Source organism: Macaca mulatta, chromosome 13 (genome assembly GCF_049350105.2).
Source record: "Macaca mulatta isolate MMU2019108-1 chromosome 13, T2T-MMU8v2.0, whole genome shotgun sequence".
Lineage (NCBI taxonomy): Eukaryota > Metazoa > Chordata > Mammalia > Primates > Cercopithecidae > Macaca > Macaca mulatta.
Genome location: NC_133418.1, coordinates 109,511,393 through 109,539,056, shown reverse-complemented (window position 1 = coordinate 109,539,056; position 27,664 = coordinate 109,511,393). Strand labels below are relative to the sequence as shown.

At 37.2% G+C, this 27,664-nt stretch overlaps 1 protein-coding gene across 2 annotated transcripts in view; it reads right to left on the bottom strand.

Moving 5' to 3' along the window:
* The window catches only part of NBAS (NBAS subunit of NRZ tethering complex), a 390,381-nt gene that overhangs the window by 242,079 nt on the left and 120,638 nt on the right, over positions 1-27,664 (bottom strand). For both annotated transcript variants that reach the window (XM_015111744.3, XM_077960110.1), the window contains exons 22-25: positions 18,254-18,337; positions 14,832-14,985; positions 8,241-8,426; positions 6,243-6,416 (exon numbers count right to left, since the gene is read on the bottom strand). In XM_015111744.3, coding sequence (XP_014967230.3) covers positions 6,243-6,416; positions 8,241-8,426; positions 14,832-14,985; positions 18,254-18,337 — 598 coding nt within the window. The remainder of the gene's footprint in view (positions 1-6,242; positions 6,417-8,240; positions 8,427-14,831; positions 14,986-18,253; positions 18,338-27,664) is intronic.

The following is a 27,664-nucleotide window of genomic DNA, read 5'->3' as shown; positions in this document are numbered from 1 at the left end:
TCTTTCATTGATTTTAGGAAAGTCCCACGTTGAATACTGCCTGCTTATTGTCATCTCTAGTCTCTCTTCCTGGAATGCTTATTCTCTTTCTGGAACTCTTATGTCAGACCTGCTCTCTCTATCCTCAATGTCTTTTAACCCTGTATATTTTTCATTTCTTCACCTTCATGTGTAACAATCCAGAAAATTTCTTAGATTATCTTCAATATTTCAATTCTTTCTTCAATTGTAACCAAAATTCTTTTGAATCCATCCATTTAATGTTTTGCTTTTATTACTACAGTTTCAACTATAGAAGTTCTATGTGCTTCTTTTTCAAATCTTTTCTTTTTTCACAATTTCTCCTTCCTATCTCATGGTCTTTCTTTCCTCATATCCTAAATATTTAAAATATTCATTTTTATAGCCTGCATCTGATCATCTATTACCAGGAGGGAAGGGGAGTAAGGCCTGCCACTGAGTTTTGCTCAAAGTTTACTTTCCTTTTGTGTTTTATAAAGTTGGAGTGTAAACTCATCTTTATCAAAGCTTTAAGAATCTTGTACAGTCTAGATTAAAGTGAGTCCTTCAGAGAGGTTTTGCTTTTGCTACTACCAAGCAAACTAGGTATCACCAGCCCATGTCCAGTTTTATCACAGGTCACAGAGGAGTATTAACTGAAAGCACATATTCATGTTAGGCAAGCTCGTTGTTTGACTGCTCAGAAAGCAACTCCCTGCCCCCACATTCCCCACTCCCCTCGAATCCAGAATACATGCCCAGGGAGCCACGCTCCTCTGCTGACTTCATGTGCCAACGGATAAGCAGTTTCCTACTCTACACTTTTATTGACAATGGATCCTTTAAAGAGCCCTGGCATTATACAGAAGTCTTATATCTTCTTTTTCTTTCATTTTCTGCATGATAAAGAGTCTTTAATTTTAAATGAGTATCAGTATACCAAGTAATAACATGTAGAAAGTTTGTGAATTCTCTTATCTGGTTTTGATTAAGAGAAACGAAATGTAGCCCAAACAATTCACAAGTATTCATTATTCTAACCATTAGCAAGAATAAACTACTTTAAGGCTTGCTGCAACTTCTCACAGGTTCAAGTAACCATTTAATATTTTTTCATAAAGCCCATGACCTTCAAGAAAGTGTTAGAACAAAAAAAAATTATTCCATCCTTTTTTTTCTTCAAAGAAGTGTATTACTTTTTACTAGATCTAAGAAAGAAAAAGTCAACATTGATTTATGTGTACTTGAGCTAAAAGGCATAGGAAAACAGACAACATGTGCTCATTAAATTTCTAAGAAATATGAGGGGAAAAGATAAAATCTTTGGATAAGTTCTAAGTCTATACAAAGAAGCTAGATTTGCTACTCTCAAAAAGTTAAAAGACCGACTATATAATATACAGAAATAATTTAATGCCTTTTCACAAGAACATAACTTGAGCTTTGCTAAAGCTTCATATTCCACGAGGGCATCTAAAATGCCAGTCCATGAAACAGGTGCTCCTTTCTTCTGGAAGTTTCCAAGGATTTCCAGCCAATATGGCAAAGGTTGTCGAAGACTTCATCCCAGTTCTGCTAGAAGTAGGTCTGGAAGATAGGCATCTTCCTGTGGGTCTCCTGCAGTTCCGTGGGATCCCAGTGCTGTAGCTTCCTTGGCCTTGAACACTTTCTCCCTCTGTAGGCTGTTCAATTTCAGCCTGAGTTACAGCATTGGCCTGTTTCCTCCTCCTGTTCTTTTGCGTGGTACCCCTCCTCAGTGGATGGCTTCTCAGCCTACAGCATCTGCTGGCCAAGTGACTGGCCACAGCTGTGGTGACTCTGAAGCCAAGGCAAGCGCCCTAAATCGGCTCCAGGGTCAGCTGACCAGGTCACTCACGACCTACCAGAAGTCTGACTTCTGACTCATCATTTCAAAGACTTCACCTTCTATCTGAAGACAGGTATTAAAATTCACTCCTCTACAGGTTTTCAAGACCACAATCCCTATCCCTAGCCACTCCCTCCTTCTCATGAGTATTTCTCTAACTTCTACCTCTCTCTTCACTTTCGCCTGGTAGAAATTTCCCGTTTTCCTAAAAGTTCAACTATGCAGGTAAACAGATTTTTTAAAAATTAACATTTTAATGAATACTTCTAAATATTTTAGTGGTAACATTTTTAGAATTTCTAGTCAATGATATTGCCAGCTACAAAAATTTATATTCATCTTTATGTTTTTTGAGTTTTCTAAATATTCTATAGTAAGCATTAAATAAGAAAAGGTCATTTTCAAACTAAAATTGCTCACTGACATATGTAATCAGAAATGAACAAAAAAGATGGCACCTAACAAAGCTATGATACCTAGTGAAGTCCTATTTGTTAAAAGAAGAGTGAACATTTAAAGCAGTTGTTCCTGGTTTTCCATCAAAATCACGAATAAATTGTCAAACACGTACTCCAGGATGCCTCCGCTAATTTCTAATCCATTATATCTGGATTGAGCACAGAAAATGCTAAGAAAAATGCACATGGTTCTGAGGCACAGATACACTCAAAAATTACTAGTTTAGAAGTCAGAGAACAATATGAGAAGGCAGAAGCTTTTGGCCCCCAGTTATTCCTACCTAGGACTAGCCCAAGTTTCTTCCCAAGTTTCACTTTCCAAGGAGGAATCCAAGCAAAGAACAATGGCTTAAAATCAGAAAGGAGTGCTTTAAGATACTATTTTTAAAAAGAGGGAGGTTCGAGGCATATGTAACGGTTTCAGAGACAAATGTGGCAGCTAAGTGTAGTGGTAGCACTGGGATACGTCTCAAGATCCATTTCTTTATCATTATGACTCTGGTCAATTTCATTATCATTCCCAAGTATTCGCTCCTCTCTTCCTTTGAGAGGATTACTCTTCACTGCCCCATTAACATCAAGCTTGCCCATGAGATGTTCTTTGACCTGTGAAATGTAAAGACGTAACCTAAGCTACATTTGGACTGAAGTTTTGTGAGCCACTGTGTGTATCTACTTTGTTCTTTTTCCTGTGCCACAAGAGAGAAAAGAGGAATGTTCTTTCTCCCTAAGTCCCCAAATGAGTAAGACATGGGACACAGCAGAGGCCAACCACAGCTGACATGACACTTGTGAGAAATAAATGTTCGCAGCCGTAAGCTACTAAGATATAGATGTCACTTGTTAATGTAGCATAACTTAGTCTATCCTGTCTGATACAGAAATAATTGCACCTATTACGTTACTAAAAATACTTTGTGCATGATTCATGGAAGCTCTGAGGTGCATTGTTTTTGCAAGTAATCAAGTAAAATACAAACAAGGCTCCCTGCACAATTTTAGTAAAGCAAACAAATGTAATCAAGTTATATAAAGCAACATAATAAAATACAGTGTGAACTTTATAACATTCAAAATAGAAGTCACTGTGTCAAACCCTGGCAAATGGAGCTGGGGAGAGCCATGAAGTCGGGGCGGGAGGGGGGCTCTTAGACAACATTTGCCTAATAACAGGAACTATCACAAAAATTTTTCCAAACCACAGTCGACTACATGAATCACACAAGGACAACTTATTACTTCTACATAAACACATGCCTATTTCAAAAACTCTCTCAAGCCCAACCCAAAACTACAAGAGCCTAACCATAACCCCAAGATTACAAAGCCCTATCTTACTGCAACTGACGCTTGCAAATCAGAACTCACCAGCTCTTGTAAGACACTGCCAGCACCAAAAAGATTTCTTTTCAAAACAACTTGCACAACCTCCTCTTTCCCCAGTAAACCCTAACCTATTCCCTTAATCTCCACACATATTGGAAGCCACTTCAGTCTGTATGCATGTCTTGAATTGCAGTCCTACTTCTCAAATATTGTTCCCAAATAAAATCTTTTCACTTAGAGATTTGTCTTGTTGTATTTTTTATATTGATACCAGTTTCAATCATTCAATCATTTATTCACTTGCCCTGCCAAAATTTGCTGACATTTGCTCTCTACTAGCCACCGTGCAATTCCCTGGTAATAAGGAGATAAGTAAGATCTAGAAGATATACACAGAAAGCAAAGAGAGAGAGAGACAAACATGTAAACAAATAAATACAGCACAGTATGACAAGAGCTATAATAGAGACAGAGTATGAAGACAGGGAAGTCACAGAAGGTTTCATAATAGAGAGAATCTTAGCAGGACCTTGAAGGATAGGCAGGTATTTGTTAAGTGAAGTAAAGGGGATCACTACTCCAAACAAAGGAAGCAGTTCGCAGCACACGGAGGGCCAAGAGTGAACCAGACAGGGGAGGAGTTAAGAAGTTCCATGTGGGTATCCTAGTGCATACATGGAGAGAAATAAAGCTAAAGGGCAGACAGGAAGCAGACAGCAAAGAACCTTACAAGCCACTCTAGAGATTCCAACATTTACCGGTCAGCAATGGTCAGTCACGGAAAACCTTCCACAGATTATGACATGATCACATGTATGTTGTAGAAAGACAGCAGTTGGGTTGGAAAGGAAAAGCCCAACAACATCACTGTTTCCTGCTTTGAGATTCACATATTTCAACAAAGGCAAATGGCTGTATGTTTTATTCAAAAGCCACATGCTAAATTGCCAAGTGAAAACAACAAAAAGCTGACCATATACAAAGGATTTACGGAAGTATAACACACAAGATTACTGGAAGGAACTTAAAGTCACTTCTTTCTTCCTCATAAAACATTCATATTTAATCCATCTTGCTTCTCACAAAGTATTCTGCTGCCATAAGCCGTCCACCCTGATCTCACCACCCCAAACTTAAAATCAGATTACCAAGAGCAAACTGCTTAAGAGAAGAGAGAAAATTTTACATACCCAATTAACAGATATACTTCTGACAGATCAACCTTTTAGAAACCAAAACATATCTAAGATTAACTAAGCAATGTTTTCCTTTCTATCTTGATTATACTGGTCCATGACCATGTATCTACCAGACATTGCTAATGACGGCCGGTGCAAGGGAACAGTCCCAGCCAGAATTTAGAATTAGAAGGAGCCCCAAATGGCTTCTGCTTGAACCCCAATCTAATGTTTTGAACCTTACTACAAAGTCAGCGCCTTCCGTGGCTCTGCCAACTTGCTTGCATACCCTCCAATGGAAAGGGAGACATTATCTCTTGAAACGGTATATTTGATCTATGGCTAAATTTTTAGGTTTGTGATATTGCCAAAGTATACTGCACTTAACAAAATGACTATACTACCAGGAAACACAAACAATCATTTGTACCCTTTAGAAATACAAAGCTATACATATATAGTAGTTGCAAGCAAATATAAGAATTACTAAGAATAATTACAAAATGTCATCCAGGTGCAGTGGCTCACACCTGTAATCCCAGCACTTTGGGAAGCCGAGGCGGGAGGATTACCTGAGGTCAAGAGTTCGAGACCAGCCTGGTCAACATGGTGAAACCCCGTCTCTACTAAAAATACAAAAATTAGCTGGGCGTGGTGACACACGCCTGGAGTCTCAGCTACTCGGGAGGCCGAGGCAGGAGAATTGCTCGAGCCTGGGATATGGAAGTTGCAGTGAGCCGAGACTGTGCCACTGCACTCCAGCCTGGCAGACAGAGTGAGACTCTGTCTCGAAACAAAAAAAAGAAAGAAAAAAGGAATACTTTCAATATGTCTTATGATAACTTAAGAATTTGCATAAATACTATGAAGGTCCTCGAGGGCAGAAACGTTCCCTTTTCCTGTTTGCAGTAGGAAAAAGTGTAGTGGTTAAGGACACAGTTGTGGAATTAGAATACTATGTTTAAATCCTGGTTTCTCTATTTACTGTGTAACCCTGGGCAATTACCCTATTCACTTTATATCACAATTTTCATTTCTTGTAGTATTAAGATAATAAAAGTATCTACGCCATAGGATTATTATAAGGATTAAATGAGGTAACACTGGGAAAGTCATGTATAGAAGAATTCAATACTTGCCAACTCTTAGGCTTCTTGGTATTGCCAGTTTCTTAAATATAGTAGATGGCAAACAAACTTTAGAATGAAATCAATCAAAATAAACACAATTTTACAAACTTTCAAAAAATTTGGACTATGCTGTTAAAACTTTTTAAACAATATAATGACAACCACTTGTTTTTCTGTTTAAATGGAAATTATCTGCAAAGCCTACTATAAAAATTCTATAAATAAAACCTAATACTCTAGGGGGAAAAGTGCACAGACTTTTAAGAAGTTAGTTTCTACTTACATCTGGTTTGGAATGCTGAAATATCTTCAGGGGAAATTTTAAGTCCCCTTTAGCTAAAGTTACTAAATATTCCTTTAATAGCTCATTAGCCACACCAGGCGACTGTTTCTCACAACGATGAAGAAAGGGAACCATCCACTGGTAGGCACTTGTCACGTATTTGTTCTCGGAACACTGAAAGTACAATCAAGCAAAACAGACAAACAAGAATGAAGTTTAACTAAATGTCTTATTATATCAGACAGCAAGTTCTAAAGCTTACAGGTCCTCAGACTGATGTTAAACAGTGCAAACCTAACACTCTAAAACACACAGTCCAGTTCACCTCTCACATGTGGATTGACAGGTAGCAGGAAAATGAATCACCGGCTACTGGGGCTAGTAGAGCTGACAGCAGCAATATCACTATGGCTCATCAATATCACTATAGCTCATCAATATCTCTATGGCTCATCTCTTTACATCATAAGCAATGTGGGGTCCCAAGGAGCCTAAGCTCAGCTCTAGAAAACCAACATGCTGCTACTCCAGCTCAGTCATGAAATCGTCCAGAGCAAAGAGAAGGCATACCCAAAAAGAGAGTGAGTATAAAAAGAGACAGAGACAGACAGAGGTAACCTTAGATCAACAAAGGGTGAACAAAGAGTGAACGAAAAAAGTAGAAAGAGAGATAGACAAATAAGCACAGGTTCTAAAATAGGGGCCACTAGAAAATAGGGTTTCATCTAGAAAAGTCAGGAATCTCTCCCTTCTTTTTCCTCTTCCTCTTTGCTTTGTTTTGCCCCTTTATAACCACCTTTACAAAATTCCAGATGACAGAGATAGTTTCACTCATTATGGTTTCTCTTAATTATCCCTTAAAAGATACACCTAAAGCTCTTAAGAGGAGTCAACATACAACACAAATTAATTTTACTTAGGTAGATTATCAGGAAAAGAAACTAATAAGACAACGGGAAGGTAAAGCAGAGGGAGAGACAAAAGGAAGATAAGCCGGGCGAGGTGGCTCATGCCTATAATCCCAGCACTTTGGAAGACCAAGGCGGGTGGATCACCTGAGGTCAGGAGTTCAAGACCAGTACCTGGCCAACAAGGTGAAACCCCGTCTCTACTAACAATGCAAAAAAAAATTTTTTTTTGTTTTTTGGCATTTTCGTTGGTGGGCGTCTGTAATCCCAGCTACTCGGGGGGCTGAGGCAGGAGAATCACTTGAACCCAGGAGACAGAGGTTACAGTGAGCCAAGATCGCACCACTGCACTCCAGCCTGGGTCACAGAGTGAGACACTGTCTCAAAAAAGAAAAAAAAGAAAAAGAAAAAGGAAGATAAATATAAGATGGGGGAAAATGTGGAAGGGAAGGAGAGAGAAAGAGTCCAGGGAGGAAAAAGAACCTATCATGCAGTTGTGACTCTGCCCCTTCTTCTGGCCCATTCAACCTAAGCTGCCAACGAGCAAAAGACTAGAAAGAGCATTGGCAGCTACCAGCTCCACAGCACCATCCTTCTTGCCTGTTGACTCTGCGGCCAGAGTAGAAATAAGGTCCTAATTTTGGGGAAAAAGCACAGAATGATCTAAGAATCAGTGGGAAAATTCTCTTAAACACACTAACCCTGAAGCCAAGATATTTTCTTCACACAACCACCCAGTCCTCTTAACCCTGATACTTTTTCCAGTCCTTGAAATTTTAAGTAATGGGAATTTTAACAAAGTGATAGGTTAGAATCACTAGCTACTTTAGAAATACACCTAACTAGAAGGGAAAAAAAAAGTTATATGGATGGGTCTGAGTAAAGGGCAAGCAAGGTATAAACACAACCAAAACAGTTTTATATGTGTTTCATAAGTTCTCCATAATATTTTATTGTGAAAAAAGTCAATCTTTTTTTACCGACTTCTCAGGTGTGGAGAACATTTCATCTTTGGTTTGAGACATATACGTATCAAAGTGCATAGAAAACGCTTTAAAGTGTTTAAAAAGGAAGTTAAAATAAAACCTACACTATTCATCAGCAATCTTAGTTTTTCAATGTCTTTCATCTGCTGGAGTTCTTTCAGGGTGAGAGTTACGTCACACCCAGCTTCATAAACCAATGTTTCCAGAGTAACCAAATTATCACAGAGAACCAGCAAACCAGGAATATTCCGCTCCATCCCAAGTCGAATAAGTGACAATGCACAGTCCACCTAAAATTGAAAAGCAACAATAAGTTCCTGAGGATTATATATTTCTCATCTATTCTAAAGCAAAAGTCTCCGGTACAGAATCTAATTCTTATAATCATTTATAAAATTACATTACCAGTAACATATGTTTTTTATTTACTGCAAAAACAACAGAGTCCTTTATCAAATATATCTGCATCAAACTGTTTCAAATGAATTAAACAATCAGCAAGAAATACAGAAGATAAGAGGACAATGAACCTATTATAAATTTTTAGAGTGTTACAGTTCACAATGCAGCTTTATATATTTCTCTTTTTAATTCTTACATTATATTTACATAACAAGTAGAGAAAAAACACCTACCTACTAATGATAATGCCAAAATAACCTTAATTTTACTATTATCACTCTGCTTCCAAAAAGAACGTTTGTTTTGAAGGTTTTACTTTTATATTCCTGTTTAGTATCTATCCTTTCACACTCCCTCCCATAGAAAAGTCATTCAATAAATATTTGCTGAATAACAAAGGTACAAACACTTTCTTAGTCTCAATTCAAATATTTAGCCTTCAAAAGACAAAAACACAGAATGATATTCCTGAAGATGCTCAGGAAACAGCCATTTGACCCCTATTTCCTGGTCAAGTTTATGAACTGATATACCCTCTGAGTGATGGAGAAATAATCTAGTGTAGTCTAAAGCCATTATCTCTCAAACTACTTCTTACTCTCCTATTCCCAATTATTTATGAGGACCTACTATGAGATAAGCACCATTCGCCATTTCTGTTAGGAATACAAAACTGAGTAAGAGGAGGTCTCTTCCTTCAAAGATCTCTCAGCCTTGTAGGAAAAGACAACCACAATGGCCGAAGCAGAGTGCAGTGAGTGCTGTGTGTGATGCGGATCCCACAGAAGACAGCACTTAGCCAGCCTGAGAGGGTCCCAGAGGAGGGAACACTCAGCATGAACTTTAAAGAATCCAGGGGTATTCGTTAGGTGAGGAAGGAAGATTATGGGAAGGAGAGCAGCATGGAATGCAGAGATGCATGGTGAGTTGTGAAAGTACAATTCCATGTGACTGAAAAGCAGCTATGAAGGGAAGCGATGAGAAAGACGGCTAGAGTAGCAGGGACAGGCTGGATCATGAACGTTGTGTGTCAAGCGAAGGAACACGCAGCTGATCAGGAAAGCAGAGGATTTCTGTGTGAGACATGTCACAAATAGATCTACACTTTGGAAAGAATACTAAGCATTTACTGACTGATGAATGAAATGTGCCTGATGAACTGGAAACGGACTAGAGTGAAAATAGGCAGGCTGGTCAGAAGAATTTTGGTTACCAGTATTAGAGAAATTCTGACAGAAACAACACTGATTTCCCATTTATTGACTGATTAGTTCACACATTTATTCACAGAGAGTAAATACTTATTGCATAATTCCAATGTACTGGGCAAAAACAGTAAGGGGCTAAACTCTGACAGTGTTCCTGAAGACATACAAGAGAAAGAACATAACAGATAATTAAGCATATAGAATTTGTGAAATTTGGTCAGAGCAGATGAGAGATTTGAGTAAAAAGGAGTCTAGAATGATTTCTCATCTAATCCACATGAGAAATTCATATATACACGTGTGTGTGTGTGTGTGTGTGTGTGTGTAGAAGAGTACATTTATCAAAAGTAAAAATTGTGTATGTGTGACTGTGTGTCTCTATGGGAGTGTGTGTGTGGGAGAGTGTGTGTGTGGGAGAGTGTGTGTGTGGGAGAGTGTGTGTGTGAGCATGTGTGAGTGTGTATGTGTGAGTGCGTGTGTGACAGAGTTGTTTGTGTGTGTGTGTTAAGAGGCAAGGTCTTGCTATACTGCCCAGGTTGGAGTGCAGTGGGCTATTCACATTACAGCCTTGAACTCCTGGGCTCTAGTGATCTTCCCACCTCAGCAACAGAGAAAGGCATGTGCCACCATGCCATGCCTGGCTTTTCATTCTATATTGACCATGTTGCTTCTGAGGTGCCCATGAGACATCTTAATACAGATGCCCAATAGTAGGTCCAAGAAGAAGAAAAAACCTGTGCCAAAGTACATGTACTTGGTTGATGATGATATTTGAGAATTGTCAGCACACACATCGTAGAACAATATTTAGGGAGAGGGACCTAAATGGGTCACAACTGCAGACTCTCCTCTAGTAATAACAGTAGCACGCTGGGCAATAGCAATAATTAAGGGATAAGGCCAAACAATATGAGCCCTAGGATGAGACTACAATGAATGGCTAAGACAACACAAGAAACACCTTAAATAATATCACAGAAGCCGAAGAAGAACTACAAGAAAGAAACAGTGAATAGTGTCAAAAAGTAAGGATGTTAAACCACAAATGAAGGGAATATGACATTAAGAGGCAGACTGAGGTGGACTATCAGACTTATTGAGTGTGGTCTCAGTGGGGCAGTGGGAGTCACCAGGCTGTGGGGAAATGAGGAGTAAACAAAAAGCAGAGTGGCTATTTCTGGGCTGAACTGTGACAGAAATAAAAAGCAAAAAAAAAAAAAAAAGCAGCAGCAGCCAAGAAGAATATGGCTCTACATTTTTATTTATAAAATGCAAGGGATGTGAATTTTATGCCTACAAAAAGGGGAGGGGCAGAGAGAGTAGACCCAGTATAGAAGGGGAGGTAAAAGATACAAGCCAGAGAAAACAGATGGCTGAGAAAGCCAATCTAAGCAGGTGGGACTGTGGAATCTAGAGCAAGGTAAGGAAAGAAAGTGGTTCTGACCAAAAGAGGAGAGCCCTCTTCCTCAGGAAAAGCTGGAAGGAGCAAGTGCAAATGGAATGGAGTTCTCAAATTTTCAAATAAAATACAAAGCCAGATCATGTTCTGAGACTGATGAGGGAAGTGGTGGGGTAAAAGGAGTAGAGGAGAAGGGGAATACGGGGCAGCAATGTAATGCCAAGAAAAAATGCCAGGCAATAATAAAGGCCCACTCACAGCCCTTCAAAGACCTAGGGAAGGACAAGTGAAGATGAAGTGAAGGAAGAAGAAATGCATTTCAGTTGGAAAGAGTGGTCCAAATAAATACAAGGGGAGAACAGTAGAGGGAGGTACAGTATGAGGCAAAACATGGGGATTCTCGCAGTACTTCAACAGATACATGTTTTTTTAACTTAATGCCTACTAATAAAAACAAAGTTCAAGTCTGAAAGAATACATCTACCTTTATAACAACTTAAAAAAAAAAAAAACAACAACTCTATCTCCAATGAATTCTCAGAAAGCATTAAGAAAACTTGATGCATAGAGCACAGTTTTGTGCAAGTGATAGTCTGAACATACATCAGCAATTTGGAATATACTCACCAATTTTGTGATCCAAACTCGTATTTTTAATATCAGCTTTATATCTGTTGCCTTCCCAAATACTTACTGAAGTATAAATGTTTTAAAACAAAATTACTGACACTTTAACTGAAAGTAGGCTCTAATACAACTTACAGAACGATATCATATACCCTAAGCCCTTGCCAGATAAAATTCACCACAATAAACATTTTCCTAAACAAACAAACAAGTTTTGCTAAAGGCACTAAGGAAAAAGAAGTCCCACATCAATTAAATCTCTAAAAATGAAAAAGATAAAACTATGTCAGATATCACTTTGATCATAGCATAACCCACATGAAACATCAATACCTAACATGGAGCAAAAAAAAAAAGCCTCTAAGTGTTTTAAAATAAATGAAAGAATGAGAGAAAGAATACAAGCCAAGTGAAGTCCTCCAAAATCATCTTACTTTCTTTATAATTATCCCTTATTACTCAAAAAGAGAATTCAAGATGTCCAGGCATTATTGCTAGGTGGTTTACAAATTTAAGTTTCAGAAAGCTCTGTAGGATTTTCCTTTAATACACTTTATGGCTTAGAGCAGTTTCAGGTTTGCCACAAAATTGAGCTAAAAGTACAATTTCTGTATACCTCCTGCCCCACCCTCCAACCACACAACCTCTCCCACTATCAGTACCCCCACCAGAGCCCATGAACCTGCACTGACACATCATCATCACCCAAAGGCCATGGTTTACATTCGGGCTCACTCTTAGTGCTGTACATTCCAAGGGTTTTGACGACTGCACAGTGACACATATGCACCATTATAGTATCCAATGAAGAAGAGTTTCACTGCCCTAAAACTCCTCTGTGCTCTATCCGTTCATTCCTCCATCTCCCTTAGCCCCTTGTAAGCCCTGATCTTTTCACTGACTCCACAGTTTTGGCTTTCCCAAAAGTCATATGGTTGGAATCATACAGTATGCAGCCTTTTCAGATTAGCTTCCTTCACTAAGTAATAGGCATTGCAGGTTCCTCCATGTCTTCCACGGTTTGACGGTTCATTTCTTTTTAGAGCTGAGTAAATATTCCATTGTGGGTACGCCACAGTTTATCGGTTCACCTACTAAAGGACATCTTGATTCTTCAGTGCTAACAAATACATTGCTCAAAAGCAGGACGTTACTAATAACTTGCAGGTGGGGGGAGCAATGTGGGGAAAGGGGACTCATGGGAACTCTCTGTATTTCCTCTTCAATTTTTCTGCAAACCTGAAATTCCTCTAAAAAATAAAGTCTATAAATAAATAACAAAATAGTTAATTGTAAAAAAAAAAAAAACCCACAGCTTATTTTGCATTCCACTGTGGCATTTTTTTCTGTTACTAATTTTTTGAAATCGAATAATGTTTGAAATTTGGGTTACAAAATATTTAAACACCAAAAATTGAGGAATCATTAATGATCTTTCAAAATTCATGATACTGGTTGCCCAGCACTTTTTATTGACATGAGAAATTTTTAAATTCACATTCCTAGCTCAACTGACAAAACTACCTAAAAATAGTTTTTTTAATGTATAAATATACACACACAAACCAGACACACTTTTCTCCTTATTCTCAAAGAGCGTTATCTAGAAGGTCAACTAGGAAACTACAAAATGTTCAAACAAAACATGTCCCTCTAACAAAATCATTTTTCTTGTTAGCCAGAGATAACAGTAGAACACATGTATTCGCCAAACTCCTATAAGTCATACGGTACCACTGAAGTCTTTAAAAATGTCTAGGTTCATGTTACAACAACCTATGTGTAGTTGATCATTTTTTTTCTACAGTTTTTTTTATATAGATTCTATTTTAAAAGATTATACAGGGACCCAGATTTTATCTGGCTCTGCCACTGTGTGTCCCTGTGCAAGATGTTCATTCTCCTTTCTGTGAACTTTATTTATAAAATACAGAATTAAAGTAATTGAACTAGCTTATTTCCAGAGATTCACTTCATTGTGTTATCTCTTCAGATTCTACACATTTTCAAAAGTGCATCTTCATACACTTAGGATGTCAATCACAAATGTTCTTGGCCATCACCCAAAGAGTTTAGTCTAGAATATCCCCAACAGCTCAGTAAATAATTCATCTTCAATGCTATGAGTATTATAAATAGGAATTAGGTTAAGCAGAAATTCAAGAAGTCTATCATATGGAAACACATGGGCCAGGCTAGATATACTAAGTAGAAATTCATTTTATTTATTTTTAAAATTTTTTAAAAACTTGTCATTGACTTGAAGCTCAACTAAGTAGAAATTTAAACAAGGGAGTATATATTACCTCCCATGGTACTGCTGCTTCACCAGACCCGCCGGATTCACCTTTCCTGTCAAATCAAAGGCTGATGGTAGGACAGGCAGTAAAAAGTCAAGATTGAACGTGGAAGAAAGAAATTGTCATCTGCTGGCTAGAACCAACCCCACGGGAAAATCAACGTACAGAAAAGGCAGGCAATAGGTCTGAGTCATAAAGTCTATTAGCTGAAGAGTCAAGATTAGTATTCAGATACCCTAAGGTTCAGTATAATCCTCATCTCTCTCTTCCAGATCCTTCTCTAATGCAGCTGTTTCACATCTCTGCAAAAGTGTCTAAGAACTGAGAGAAATTAGGCATGAACTTCAGGAAAACATCAGAAACGACTTCAAACAGGGTTCCTGAAAGGCAAAGTTACAATCAACTGCATTACTGCAATAAAACAGCGGATTAACGAAGCATTTGTAAGTAGACACGATCTTTTAAATTATATGGTGTTAAGTCTATGAAAAATATATAGAAAACAAGGGACAATATGTACCACATTTTGCAAGTTAGGTTTTAATGTTACTTGTATGCACCTGCTCTGTAAGAATCCAAAATAAAAGCCACACAATGTTCTAATGCACAGAATAACTAAGAAATAAATATTCAATTCATCTCTTGCAATTATACACATGACTCCTGCACTGCTGTCAGCCCCCACTCCGTGTACTGAATCCTAAGGATCCCAGGCAGTTCCACTAGCATTACTGAGCAGCAGCTGCCATTTCCCCTCACCTGCAGGGCATAATGCTCTATTTCCTCTGCTCTGGTCTGATACCAGTCCATAACCTTCTCCATCGTAAGCTGGGTCGTCCTGAACCTTAGTAATTCAGGCTGTGCAGCATACAAGAATTCACTTTCATCTTGGAGATTCGGCTCAACAACCATTCTGTGAAGCACAAAAGGATCAATTAATAACTGACTAGAATGTTGGAAAAACATATAATTTTGTGAAAGACAGGGACAGAGATGGGGAGAGAGTAGGTTACAGAGACAGGGAGCACACATGGATGTGGTTTGTGTATCTTACCACATGCACACGCACCCTGACAAGATAAATGAGACTTTTTTGGATACTTAATTTATTTTCCCCCGGTTTTCCCGATTTAAAAAATCAGAAGGCATAATACATCAAAACAGCTATGCCACAAATCAATCAAATAAGTATTAACAAAATCGAAAATCACCGAGGGAGGCTTTTACAAAATATACATGGCTGGGTGCTTACCACAGGCCCGCTCAATCAAAATCACCTGTGCTGGCCAGCCAGGCCTAGTTTAGGAAAATATCCCCAGCGATTCCAATTTGAATTTGAATTAAGAAATCTTGTTTTCGATGTTCATAAAACTAAGAAGAAATACACCTTATTCATGTTGATAATATACCTCTACTAGGTGCCAGCAATTTAGTATGGTACTGACATTTGCACAGCGCAGGACTACTCTATACCATTCCCTAGCAAATGTGAAGAAAAGAAACCACACCTTGGAGGAACGTACACAGGCCTGACCTCGTGGGGATCGCAGACTCTGAGGAGTTTTTAATGAGAATGATCATGGCCAATTGCCTTCCATGGTTAAGGACAAAAAAGAAATAATAGAAAGTAACAAACTAAGAGATATCAGATGGGCATATGTAAAAATGCTGTGTTCCATTAGGGATAGTCATTCATCTAAAGCAAGTTGGTAGTACATGACTGGTGCTACAATGGTTCTTATTGTAAGGCAGTGAGCTTCGGAGTCAGAATAGAATCAGACGTACAATTCCATCACAGAAAGCTGTGAAACCTGCAAATTCCTTAACTAAAACTAGTCTAAGATCTCCTTTATTCCTATTTATTCCTTTTATTCCTTCTATTTAAATGGGGAAAAACACTATACAAGAATGTTGTGAAAATTCAAAATAACAGCACTGCCTGACACAAAGGAAGTGCTTAATTTTATTTACTGTTATTTTTGTTAAAATTATTAGCAGAAACACAGCCTGTAAACATTGGGACATTTTATCCACATGTCTTAGACAACCTACTTTGCTTATACCTGCCACTACAATAAAACCTCCCTATATATGGAATGGTCCTTCACTTACTAGTCTCACAGTGTTGTTAACATTCTTCCAGGGATTTTCCCCCAGCTCTGCCACACGAAGCACATCACTCACTCCTCCTGGCATCTCTTACATCTGCTCTATTTTTGCAGGGAAAAGGGGCCAACAGTAACGTTGAGTTCATCTGATACCTCTTTCAGTTCTGTGTATTTATTTCCTTTTCAGCACCCTTTGATAGAACTGATCGCTCCCCCTTCTGGAAATGCCCTTTGCCCCTTGCCAGTCTGCCGTCACGCTGTGAAGCATTCCTCCCTCTGGCTGCCCCTTTTCAGTCACCTTTGCTACAGCATCCTCCTCTCCCCCAGCATGAGTACCAGCAAGGACACAGGCTTGTTAGCCCAGCTCTCTTCTTGCTTTCCACTCTCCCCAGTCTCCCCTTCAACTCTACACTATCAATTACCATAGACATTACAATGGCAACAGTACATTTTATAAACCTTTAGGTGTTTAACTTCATATCTGACTGTGATTTTAACTGATACAGAAATCTATAGCAAAAAAAAATATTCTCCTCCAAAAGTTTCAAAGGATTGCTCTATTGTTTTCTAGTTTCTAGTGTTTTTCCTGAGGTGCCTGAGGTCATTCTGATTCTTAACTCCTTTTATGTAACATGCCTTTCTCTTCACAAGACTATATCCCTAATATTCTGGAAGGTCATGGTGTTATGCTGTAATGTAATAGGCATTTCTGAGGATGCATAATCTTCAATTCAAAGCAATAGGCTTGAATTATTTCTTATAATTTCCTCCCTTCTATTACCCATGACATCTCTTTCATCTATAACTTGAGTATTAGACTTCTTTTTTTAAATATCTGCTCTCTTATTTTCCAGTTATGTATTTTTAACCTAATTTCTAGGAAAGTTTCTTGCTTTTATCTTCCAACTCTTCTAATTTTTATGTACCAACTATCACATTTTTAATGTCCTAAATTTCTCTTAATTCTGTTTCTATTTTATACAATGATACTGATATTTCACAAATACAGTATCTTCTCTTATCTCCAGGTAATATTAATGATAATTTTTGAAGTTTTCTTTGTGTATGTGGTATCACTTTCTTTTAGTTTCATTTTCTGTATGTTTCGCCCTTCTTGTTCATTTGTTCTTCCTGCCGGAGTCTAACCTTGGATGTCCAGGAAGCTCTGCGGGGTAGCAGAACCTGTTCATTTGTTGGCTTCATTATGACCTTGTGGTGCACTAACCTTTGAGGACCATATCTCAGTATCTAGAAACTTCTTTTCAGAGGTTACTCATTCCTCCAGAAAAGAACTCTCTAAACTTCTACTCGGGGAATATGCCTGCATCTAGGAGCAGTGAGTGGGAAGAAAACCAGAGTTTGGACATTCAGGTCATACATTTTCTAAATGCCCACATTTTCAAACCAAAAACTCAACTCCTCCTATGCTGTGCCTAATATCCAGTAATTTAAAGGTTTTCTAGCTCAATTTAGAGGCCCTCTGCCTCAATGCATGAGTCAAAAAAAAAAAAAAAAAACATAAACCTCTTGTCTCACATGAAAAACAAAAAACAAAAAGGAAGGAGAGAGAGTGAAGGAGTATTTACCCAACTTTGAGGAGTAGGGCATAAAGAGATTCCAACATCCCTCATGTGAATTTTCAGCCCCACACCGACTCCCACCCCCACTTCTGCAGTACTGGATGCCTACACATTCTGAGGCTTCCCAAACTTAAATATGACAAGAATAAAAATTAAAACTAATCCATAACAAAATTGCATACATACCATAATTACAACTATAAAAAAAATTAATATCACTATATGTGAAAGACCGAAAGGGAAAAACACAAAATGAAAACAGTTGTTGTAATAAGCATCATTTTGTACCATAATTCTTTTGTAGCATTTAATTTTTCCATTAAAAAATTTTAACATAACTGAGTCAAAGGAGGTTTTTAAAACTTCACTCAAACTTTCTAAATTAGGGAGTGTCATCAAGTAAGGTTTCATTGGTCAGACACCACTTTGCCAGGGCCATCAGTTTACCCATCACACAGAGAAGCCAAGATGCCTCCTACAGACTCATACTGACCTGCAAGCCAGCTCCTCGCACCAATCCTTAGCTCGGTGTTTGTGTTCATGCCAAGGAACGATCATCAGGGAGTCACCGTTAAAACTTAAATTTAAAAAAATAAGCGTTTAAAATGCACATTAGTCCAATGACTTAGCCACACAAGGAGTATAATGCAAATAGCATCTCTATAACGTTAATCTCTAAGATTCGTGCTCATAGTATTTTAAGTGGTACAGGATACATATTATATATACTATGTAAATGGGAAATACCATATTGCTGAATCATAAAATGGCTCAAAAAGAAAAATTACAAATAAAAAATTTGGCAAGTAATTAAAGGATGGCATGGGTAAGTTTTCATTCACATATTCTAAAAAACTCATCAAGAGCCTGCAGTGCATGTTGTTAAAACCAACACAAATGGTCATCTGCCCCAATAGCTTACAATCCAGAGCAGTGCTGTTCAACACAACTTCCTGAGATCACAGAAATGCTTTGCATCTGTGCTATCCAACACAGTAACCACCAGCTATGTAAATGCTTACTGGTTATAAGCAATTAAAATATGGTTACTGAGATTAGGAAAGTGATTTTTAATTTAATTTTAATTAAGTTAAATGTAAATAGCCACATGTGGCCAGTGGCTACCATATTAGATAGCACAGACCTAGAAGACAGGTACTAGCAAGAGTAAAGGAATGATTCTGCAGGTTGAAAAGTATCACTGAAAAGAGAAAGAAAATCTAGGCCTGGTAAGGTGGCTCATGCCTGTAATTCCAACACTTTAGGAAGCCAAGGAGAGAGGACTGCTTGAGCCCAGGAGTTCAAGACTAGCCTAGGCAACATAGTGAGACCTCATTTCTACAAAAAATTTAAAAATTATCCAGGTGTGGTGGTGGCAGGCCTGTCGTCCCAGTGTCCCAACCACTCAGAAAGCTGATGTAGGAGGATGGCTTGAGCCCTACTGAAAGGTTGAGACTGCAGTAAGCCATGATCAAGAAAGAAAATCTACAGGAGGCAAATATAAGGCCTGACTGAATATAATTAAGAATAAATTTAGGCCGGGCGTGGTGGCTCAGGCCTGTAATCCCAACACTTTGGGAGGCTGAGGCAGGTGGATCACGAGGTCAGGAGATCGAGACCATCCTGGCTAACACAGTGAAACCCCGTTTCTACTAAAAATACAAAAATTAGCCGGGCATAGAGGTGGGTGCCTCCCAGCTACTCGAGAGGCTGAGGCAGGAGAATGGCGTGAACCCAGGAGGCAGAGCTTGCAGTGAGCCAAGATCGCGCCGCTGCACTCCAGTCTGGACGACAGAGCGAGACTCCATCTCAAAAAAAAAAAAAAAAAGAATAAATTTAAATGGAAAAGCAAGGTAAACACAGTATGTTAATAGAGCAGAGCAACATTCCACAAGTCAGGACACCTGAGAAACGTAACAAATCTGTCTCTCCATGAGCTAGGCACTCTCTGGCATGTGACTCTCTAAAATGAAGGGCTTCAAACATTCTCTCTAAAGTTCCTTTTAGCTTTAACATCCATGAGTCTACGAAAACAACTAAATCATTCTGATTTAAGAATAAAGACAAAAATTGTTAAAACAAACTTCAATTGCCTTGCTTTATAGTTCAATAAAACATTTTCTCTAATATTTCTGAATATCAACAGTAGCATTTTCCTAAAATTTATCATAACCCCAGAAAAAGGATTCCACTTTCTTATATTATTAGGTTATACAACATGCTTTGCACAAGAAATACTTCATAAACATTTGAAAATTATGTTGGTGAAGAGATTAGTCTTCAAGTAAAAAGTAATAAGAAACCACTGGAGGGTTTTAAAGCAGAAGAGGAAAGCTAATAAGGTCTGGGAAGGGGCAGTGACGATTCATTAATCAACAGCATCACCCGTGCAGTTATTATTATTGGGGCAAATTATCCAAAGTCAAGGTTCCCCATTAGATATACAAAATAAGATGTTTATTATATTGTATATCTAAAATACAGATTTCCAGTTAGCATGTAATATCCTAGCAAACTATGTACCAGAGATAGGTTTTTGAAGGTGTGTGAGTCCATAATTTTAAATCATACAAATGATGATTTAGAAAGGATGCCACAACCATACTATTCCATTTGTCACCAAACAAAAAATCATTTTATTTGCTTCCATGTCAATAACTAATATTTTATTACAGATCACTGAAAACTAAAAAAGATAACATCTGGATACAAGGATGATGATGATGATGACAGTCTTCTCATATAAGAATAAATTATAGCAATGAATTGAGGAATGAGGAGAAAATACATAAACCTAGCAAGCTATTATGACCTTTCTAATTAAAGCAGACATGGTTCCTTAAGCTACATAAAATGTTTTCTAAAATAATTTTAGAAAAATGTACCACAAGTTGAGATTTGTATTTTCTATTCAAAATATATATTAGATGCAAGAGTTATTAGGATCCCTCAGCAAAATAATACTCATTTGGTATGTAGACACTAGTAAGTTGTAAAATGGTTTCTTTACTGAACAGAAATAAGAAAACAGATATATATATATTTTTTTTAACCAAAACACATTTTCACATTTGCTGTATTTTCAATGTACAGCACAATCAGTCTGTTTCTAAATTTGCTGATCACCATTGATATGATTACGATGACCACGATGATTATAATAATAGCATTACTATTACTATTACTACTGCTGCTGCTGCTATATCAGCAATGATCAGTGACAACAATAATCTTTAGCACTGATTGATCTACTATGGACTAGACATGACACAATGCTGTTAACATAAAATGTCTCAAGTTAGTCCTACCAATCTAATGCAGTAGATATCATCTTCCTCATATTACAATGAGAAAACTAAAGCATAAATTAACTTGTCCATCCTAACAAAGATAATAAATTGACAAAGCCAGGATTTGAACACAACCAGTCTGAATCCAAAGCTTACACTTTTAGCTAGCATACTAAACTGCCTGTAGAAAGGACATAGGGACTATAGTCTAGACCCCAACCACTTTTCCACCATTCCCCCTCCATGCATCAGGAGCCACCAGTCAGATTTGTACACAGCAGGTAGAGGGCAATTTTTTTTTTTTTTTTTTTTTTTACAGAGACAGGGTTTCACAGTATCAATCAGGCTGGTCTCAAACTCCTTGTCTCAGGTGATCCACCCGCCTCAGCCTCCCAAAGTTCTGGGATTACAGGTGTGAGCCACAGTGCCCAGTCGGTAGAGGGCAATTTGAGCCTTCTCAAGATTAAATATAGACAACCCAAAAAGGACCATTTACATGCATATTAAAAGATACATTTAAACTAAGATATATAACTAATACATTACTAGTCCACTACAACTAATATCTACAGAATATGGTTTAATCTTAGGTTTGATCACTCATGTTCATGTAAAAACAAAAAAACCCTTCTTCTTGCTCTTTTTCTTCCAGGATGTTTCTACAAAATAATGTATTTTAAACCAAATTTTAGGCATACAAAGTACTAATAAAATCACCATAAGTTCTTTATTTTGCTTCAAATGATAACATTTGAGAAATAAACAGGATCTTCTCTCCAGCCAACATAAAAACTCCTTAAAGTCAGGATTCTTGTTTATTTTGTCTAGTGCTATATCCTCAGCACCCAAAATAGTGCCTGGCATTTAGCAGGCTCAAAAAACTGTATGTAGGTTGAATTAATTGACAACACAACAAAAAGATTTTAAGGTGATCTCAGGGATATCACAAAAATTTAAGATTGGAATATAGCAAAGGAAGGTGATAGTTTGTTTATAAAAAAATGGATATGTCAAGGAGGTATGTTTATACAGAATCTACAGGTATAAGAGTGAGAACAACAATGCTTTCCTAATACATATTATTAAACTGATGGAAGGGCAAGCTACACTAGTAGTAATGGTATACCTCTACTAACTGGATAGTTGGCTATCTCATTATATCTCAGTTAATAAAAAAAAAAGACAAGAATACATGTTACCCTAAATGGCACCACTCTTTACATTTCAAATTAATTATTGGTTCTGTTCTTACCTTTTGAAAACTGCCCAAATTTTAGCTACTTATCTTTCATTAGGTAAGCAGAATGACAGAATGTTTAATAAGATTCAGAGAAAACCCTTTTCATGGATTCTATTCACAATTCAAATATTAGACATTAAGACAATTACTAAATGGGTTAGGCAAAATTGTAGCTGGAAAGAAACCTAGAAATCATACCGTTCCTCCTATAGAACTATAGAAACTTTGGGTAAGAATAAAACTGACACTTGAATCTCAAGTTCTATATACATGAAACTGCATTTACATATACATTATTTCATCTTATTTTTCTATTTTTCCCCTGCTTGGGAAGTCTTAGGATTTAAATACATCGTCTCCACTAAAAAAAAAAAAAAAAAAAAAAAAAAAAAAAAAAGGATTATATGGTAAACTCAAATTATCTCTTTACAAAATAATGGCTGCTTTTGCTTAATTTTAGTATTCTTTATATTAGAACCCTATTCATTGTTTTATTTCAAACAATAAACTATGCTGGCTTTCATTTGATGGTAGCATTTATCTGTCAGCAGGAAGGGAATGAATATAACAAGTTCTATTATATCCAACAATTCTCCCACCAATTATTTCTCAAACTAAGTATAAATGTTTTATTTCAAAGAAATATCTGGAAGAATAAACTTTTAAAAAGTTCTTTTATTCATGTTCTATGCCTTGGAAACAAAAGGTTAAATAGACAGTGTATTACTTGTAATTGCCACCTTTTATGCATTGGCTTTAAAATGTGGAGTTACAATTATTTCTATTATTTAGCACAGAATAAAACGTTCTGGCAAATAAAGAATAAAAATAATAATAACTGGGACCTACATGTATAACTACACTGTGGTTACCATCACTGAACAAGTCAAATTGATCTGAAACTCAACGAGAAACCAATTTAAAAGTTAGTAATCACTCATAACACCAAGCTGGGGAAAAAAAAAAAGCTGTCCAAAGGCATTATTCAGAGTTCTCTTCTGGACCAATGTGATTCAATTTCATTTATAAATAACTTAGAAAACAGAGCAGAAACTGAGAAGATATTTTGAAACTTACCAGTATTCTCAGAGGCTAGCAACATGTAAAAGAGAGACAAGAGTGAAAACAACAGCACTCTAGGATTTGGATTTGCCTCCTCCCACCACCAGCTTAATCTCTGGGACCCAGCTGCCTCATCTACTTAGTAAATACCGCAATACTGCCTGCTCAAATGAAAATGAGACTAAAGCAAAGATTTTCTTGAATTCTAATCCATAATACTTAAGAGTATGCTCTTAGAGAAGTCTAACCTCTGGGTTAGAATTGCGCGTCAACCTTTCATAGCTATAGAACCTTGATGGAGTTACTCAAACTGCCTGTACCTCACCTTCCTCACTAGTGAAAACGGGATAATAACAGTATTTAGCTCATTTGGATTAGGAGAAAATCAGATTCGTTAGTATATAAAAGGCCCCTAGAGGAGTACCTGGCATACAGTAAATGTTATAAAAACATTAATACCAGCAAGAAGGTTTTTCACAGTAGTGAATACAATATATATATGACTCTGGTTGACATTTCAAGATCTACTTTATGATAAATAATAATAGCATCATATTAATAATTGTATCAATGATTACATTTCCAAATACCTAACAACTGTGATAACCTCCACTTACACCATTCTGAGTAAAATGGCAATTAACAGTAATATGAAAATGTGATGAGTTGACTTTATGAAGTAGAAACAAGCATCCATTTCCAAAAGGCATTGTCTCTGTCCCAAATGCTTCAAACCAAGTTTTAAAATTAGTTTTTAACCATAAGCAAATGACAATTTGATTATTATAAAGGAGAACTAGTTTGGAAAATCATTAAAGTACAAGAGAAAGCCACAAACTTCAATGAGAAGTATTAAAGAATTTCCCAGGGCCAGGCCTGGTGGCTCACACCTATAATCCCAGCATTTTGGGAGGCACAGAGAAGGGAAGATTACTTGAGCCCAGGAGTTTGAGACCAGCGTGGGCAACAGAGCAAGACCTCATCTCTTCAAGGAAAAGCATAAGAAAAAAAAAGACTAGCAAGGATGTAGGGGAAGGTGTCACAGGCCTGTAGTCCCAGTTACTTGGGAGGCTGAGGTGGGAGGGTCACTTGAGCCCAGGAGGTGAAGGCTGCAGTGAGCTGTGATTGTAACACTGCATTCCAGCCTGGGTGACAGAGAGAGACTGTCTCAAAAAAATAAATTAGTTAAGTAATTTCCCAAAAAGTCAGTTATATAACTGAGAAATGCTGCTCGATACAAGGTGATTAATGTCAACAAAACAAGAGAGACAAACAAAATAGATAACTAGAGAAAACAGATGACAAGAGAGATAACAAAACAGATTACTACAGAAGTCACTGGTATGAAAACTGACCTTCACCAGTATCACTTGCCTCTTGGGCAGATTACCCTAATTTCGAACAAGAGACACTGAAGGTCCTCAGAACAATGACGGATGCCTATGCTCATTACAAAGAAAGTCACCAGGAAAGAAATCCTCAAGCATAATTTCAATGGCCTTTTACTTAATAAGCTAAAATGACACGCCTCAAAAAGTTTCCCAAATAAAACACTTAGGTAATAACTTTTACATTCTGAATTTGGTGTTATAAACATAAAATATTTATAAATATATTGGTTTTATTGTTCATTTATTTTTGGTATGATGTTCATATTTGCAGTATTACACTGATGAAAATAGGGACTCAACTTAAAATTGATTAACTACAACTTTCATTTATAGTAATTAACTAACCTATAGGCTCGAGGTTGCTGGTATTCCATTCAGTGAGGGAGAATATATATTAAATGTAGTAACACGGAAAGATCTGAGATCTGAGTCAACCAAGGATTGATGAGAATAATCCTCATACAGGGGAGGCCCAAAAGTACATATCTACAACTACCAAATGGGAAGAAATATGAGAGCAATCTAATAAATTCCACTCCCTATTCTGTTACTTAGACTGACACAGAACCAGTGGAGAGAATAATAGAGACCCTTATTTCACATTACATGAAGACAAGCAGACCCTGACAAATAGCCTTTAGACTATTAATGACACCAGAAAAACCACTTTCAGAACAACGATAAAATTATAAGACATTTAAATTTATCAACTACAAAACTACTGAAAAGTACCAAAATATTCAAGAACTATATTCAGCGTTCATTATAAAACCTAACCCTATGTGAGTATGTAGTGCTAATGGATTTTGAACAAAATGATTAGAGAGGAAAGAATACTTTTACATGTCCTTTTCATTCATCTTACCAAAAAAAGCACAGATTATGCCTATGCAGACCCCAAGCCAAAGGAAGACTGATTTCTTCACAGCCACCCTTTAGAATCCCCGTATGTTCTTGCCTCTAAACTGTGCTGAATGGACATTTCGCACACTATTTATAAAACCATTCAACTCTGCCCAGCCTATGTATAATACTTATACAGTACTTAACTATCTGCAAGCACAAATATAAATTCTAAGCAATCACATATGTAAACTCAGCAGCCCTGAGAGATAGACAATATTATCCAGGAGAGGAGACACAGGCACAGAAACACTAAGCAACTTGTCCACGGTCAAATAGCTAAGTTGCAGCTTGAATTTGAACCCAGGCAGTCTGGTTCCAGAGTCTATGCTCTCAGCCACTATGGTATTTTACTTATTTGAATTCCGCCTTTTCCAGCTCAAATTCCAGCTTCCCAAAGATGTTACGGCAGCCATTCCAGTCCAGATTGGTTTCTTTTTGTTCTAAATCCTCACTATTTATCTGGACAACCATGTGGCATTTAATCTTTCGATAGCATGTAAGTGGTATACTTCTCAAGTTCCCTGGAGTTCTTATTTATTGTTAATTTCCTAGATTGTCTCCCCACTAAAAGCAAATATTCTCTGAAAAATACCCCTTTGTGTCCATCACAACTCCCAGTGCTGTTACATGCATAATAATAACATATATGCAATAATTTTAATTAAATTTATCTAAATGCATTATTTCACTTAATCTTTAATCATAAACACCCTAAAAGGTACATATCACAATTATAAATTTCCGGATAAGTAACTCACATGAGCTCAAAAATAGTCACTAATGAATGAATGATCAGTAGGAACAGATCATTGATAGTCTCTTCATTCTAAAATCAGAGCTCTCAAAGGAAAAAACTCTTAAGAACTAGAAAGATAAGATTAAATCAAGTTGTGAAAACTTATTTCACATTAAATAAAAACTATAAAAGTCAACTTAAGAGGAGGACTACATAGCTAAGACTATTTGGCTACAGATAACCCTTTCTGCATTCATCTCACTGCTACTGTAAGTATTTATATACACATATTTCAGAGGAAGGTACTTTATACTCCCAGTACCTAACTCACAGTAGTATCTCATTGAAATGATTCAATCAAGTAACTAATTAGCAAGCTTCCTGAAATGAATCACTGTGCTTCTCTAGCTTGTGAAAAATCCTCCAATGACAGAAAAAATTATACTTTGGAAACCAAGTTATACAAAGGCAGCAGGAAGGAAAAAAATGTTGCTATAAAATATTCAAAAAGAAAAATTAAAAATCATAAATATAGCACATTAACCTCATCTAAATGGATAGAAAGGTAGTATGATTCACAACATGCATATTTATAATGTTGTCTTTAACTGTGTCAATCAATGCAGTGTTCATTAGAGGAAAAAAATTGAAACCTTCTGATGTTCCCAGACCAAGCTTATCAGACTTTCTTCCATGTTATTAAACATCTCATGTATTTCCGTTACTGCTGTCATTGCACTGAATTATAATTATTTATTTATGTGTCTTGCTCCTTCACTAAACTATGAGCTCCTTCAAAGCTTTCATCATTTTTGATTCCTTAGTGGAATACCTGGCATTTATTTAAACCTTACTACATATTTAATAGATGGATAAATGGATGGAAGGAAGGACAGAAGGAAGGGCAGACTGAAGGATGAATGGATGATTATGTATAAATAAATGAAAAAACAAAAACTATCCCCAAATCATAAGGGTATATGCAATGCTTTCCTGTGGCAAAAGATTCAAAAAACGCACATAAGATTTTTTTTCAAATGTTCATAATTCTAAATTCCCAAAATGGTCTATACAACTCCCTATTTTCCACCCATGCCATCAGCAACAATGCAATGTTCTACAGGACAGGTGACTCTTCGCCTGTGTATGAGCACTTACGAGTACAAAGAAATGTGGAATTTAGCTGGGCGTGGTGGAGGATATCTGGAGTTCCAGCTACTGGGGAGGCTGAGCAGGAGGATCACTTGCACCCAAGAGTTTGAGACCAGCCTGGGCGACA